General features: G+C 47.8%; 1 protein-coding gene across 1 annotated transcript; it reads left to right on the top strand.

Annotated features, from left to right (window-relative positions):
* Positions 1-950: 950 nt before the first annotated feature.
* LOC146783264 (neuropeptide S receptor-like) lies at positions 951-1811 on the top strand. The gene has a single exon (XM_085632820.1). The coding sequence runs from the start codon at positions 951-953 to the stop codon at positions 1809-1811; it is 861 nt and encodes a 286-aa protein (XP_085488946.1).
* Positions 1812-2982: the final 1171 nt, after the last annotated feature.

Below are 2982 nucleotides of genomic sequence, written 5' to 3'. Positions count from 1 at the left end.
TTCACACCAGGGTACAGAAGGGCTTTCCATAGAGTCAGAGAGATGCATCAAAGCCCGGGACCCCCGAAACATTAGCAGTGAAAGAAGGATTTGAAAAGGGCGAAGGGGAGCAGGACTGGTGGTTTTGAGGCCCTTCTCTAAAGAGCTCCACAAAAAGAATGATATAGAAATTGTTTTCGTCATTAATAAAGGGGTCTCAAGTGTGTGTTATTCTTTGTTCCGAATGTGATGTTGTTTCGGACACTTGGGTATTGTCTGGGAGAGGGTGGAGGGCGTGCTAATAGTTTGTAGCTGCCCCTTGAGAGATCAGTATTCAAGTGGAGTGACAGCTAAGAACACCCCTGGACAATGCATCTCCGAGATGATGGACTGGTCCTCAACATGAGGCAAGTTCTCTTGGTAGCCGCTCAATGTCTTCCAGATAGCCAGATTTTCCCTGTTCCTCCTTCCCTCCTGAGCTCATACAGATATGTTCTCTTTACAATCTTATCATAAAAGCATGGTGAGCCAGCAACCACAAAGTTTTATCAGGCAAAATGAACTCCAGGCACCCAGTAAAGGCTACTCTCTTGCGTCCACCATGGACTGTCTGAACCCCAGCAGATACAGCCTGAAGAGAACTCACATTAAAGCAAAGAGCCTTTGTTCTTTGGGAGCCAATTAGTTTTCACCTGTTCATGCAAAGATGCTTCTCGGCACCAAGGACCACTACACAGCATCTCTCTGAATTTGTGTTGAGAAGCTCAGCGTGCCGCGAATCCCTCTGTGAGTTGGAGTTAAGCGCAGGTAAGAAGCTCTAATTAGGGACTTGTCAAAAGATCTGCTTATCAAACCTTCTGCCTCATTATCTACTAAGGGCCAACTGGGATAGAAGCGGTTACTGCATATAAATACTGAAAAGACTACAAGACATTGCAGAACTTTGCAGCGGATTGTCGGCAGGGCCAGAGATGGTCCCCTTGGCCGTCAACCCCGATAGCTTTGGCAACATCTTGCTGATACTGTTCCAAGTCTGCTTGGCCACTGCCATCGTGTTGTTGAACCTCGGGGTCTTCATGTGCATCGCAATGACCCGGTCATTGCGGAAGGAAAACAGGTTCCTCTACATGATGAGTACATGCATCAGCGACTTCTTCACTGGTGCCACCTGGTACTACGCTGGCGTCTTTGATGTCAACGAGGGTTTCCCTCAAAAAAATGACATCTATTATATCTCTCCCACTTTCCTGGGAGTCTCCTACCTGGTAGTCATTGCTGCTCAGGCGGATCGGTATCACGCTGTGACTTCACCCATCCGCTACCTACAGAGGATGACGCTAGGGAAGACGCTGCTGGTCCTTAGCTCTCTATGGGTCCTCTCCTTTCTGACATTAGCTGCCCAGAACGTATTGTCCTCAAGCGCCGCTGCCAAAACCCAATCCATTGGAACGCTGGTGATGAACTTTATCGCACTTGGCATCATGTTGGGTCTAAACATCCGCCTATTCCTCATCGCCAAGTATCAACTGGAGAGGGACCCCCCGACACCGGAGCGGGAGGCCAAGCGCAGCTCCCTCTATCTCATAATCGTGGTTGCGGCTAGCTTCCTCTTCCTCTGGTCTCCTGTCTTCTTTCGAGTCATTATCTGTAACTTCTTGCCTATCAAGTGCCGCACCGAGACCAACAGTGCCACCAACATTGTGGTGACCCTGCCAAGAATCAATGCTGCCCTCACACCCCTCCTGTATGTCCGCGGCTGCACCCCGCTGCAGGAGATAGTCTTCTCCAGAGTGTGTTGTTACTGCTCCTGTTGTTGCAAAGCGCTTCAGTAAGTATCACTTAGGAACTGCCTGGAACTGTGTAACAACACAGGACAGGGAGAGCAGCAAAAGATGCTGAGGCATGTTCTGAGGATGTATGTGGTGTGAGATCATATGTTAGTGCCTTTACCATCCAGGATATACCGCCCACCCTGTTACTGCAGCCTACTGTCTCCTTCTAATGAAAACATATGCAGTGTAAAATAAGGCAGGTGAGCTGAAATAATGGTTATAGGCTGGATTTGAGTTCCCCTAGTGGAGTTTCTGTCCACCATTGTGGTGCAGGTGAACCCTCCACCGCACTGTCCATGAAAATACTGACGCCTTTCAAGTTTTTCCACCAGCGCGACATTTGGTGGAGAAAGTTGGCAGAAATTCGCCTGTGCCAGGACTTTCTGCCACCAGTTGTGGGCATAGAGGCCTGATTCCCCAAAAATAGTAGTCAATCTGCCCTTGTGAGTACTGCTACGAAAGGGGGCACATTTACAATGTGTTGTTATTCACAAGCACTGTGAGCAGTACGCCTAGGACTCTGAGCCAGTCTCAGGTCAGGTCATGTGACATGTGCACGAGCTCTTGCTTCTCAATGCAAACCTGTGCTCTGGATACCATTGCATGCCAGTGAAAGACTGTATAATTTCACCAAGTTTCAGTTTTTTCTCTCCAGTAAATGATTTTAACCTATGGAGTAACCCCTTTTCATACATCCCTGTGAGGCTTGGGGATGTCCATTCCTCTTCCTACCCTAAAAAGAAAATGACACCTTTTCTGACGCTCACCTACGACTATTTCAGGGTAAGAAAGGATTAGAGAGGAGTTTGTGTTCGCCCACAAACTCACATTTTAAGATAAACCACGCCTTGGTCTGCCCACTCGCCACCCTCATGCTGGATTAACTAATGCATTATTGTACATAGCTCTGGCGTACAATTACACAGTAGTAATAATTTGAGGCCTACTGTGTGTCCTTTTGTGGATACCTGACATGCAAATGCACACATTTTAGGGTGTGAATGTATAATTACAGCCCAAAATGCTCTTGGGTGTCAGGTCCCGTAAATGTACCCACTAAATGGTGTTTCATCGCCAACACCCAGAAATCCAGTTCCCGAACATGTTGGAAGAGATTTCTGAGTATGTTAGCGAGCAGTACACTTACCTGTACATGGAAGCCTGTCTCACT

Source organism: Triturus cristatus, chromosome 11 (assembly GCF_964204655.1).
Source record: "Triturus cristatus chromosome 11, aTriCri1.1, whole genome shotgun sequence".
Classification (NCBI taxonomy): domain Eukaryota; kingdom Metazoa; phylum Chordata; class Amphibia; order Caudata; family Salamandridae; genus Triturus; species Triturus cristatus.
Note: the sequence above shows the minus strand (reverse complement) of the source record. Positions and strands in the feature narration are given on the sequence as shown.

What these genes read in the sequence shown, in the direction of transcription:
- LOC146783264 (XM_085632820.1), top strand. Translation starts at nt 951, where the DNA reads ATGGTCCCCTTGGCCGTCAACCCCGATAGCTTTGGCAACATCTTGCTG.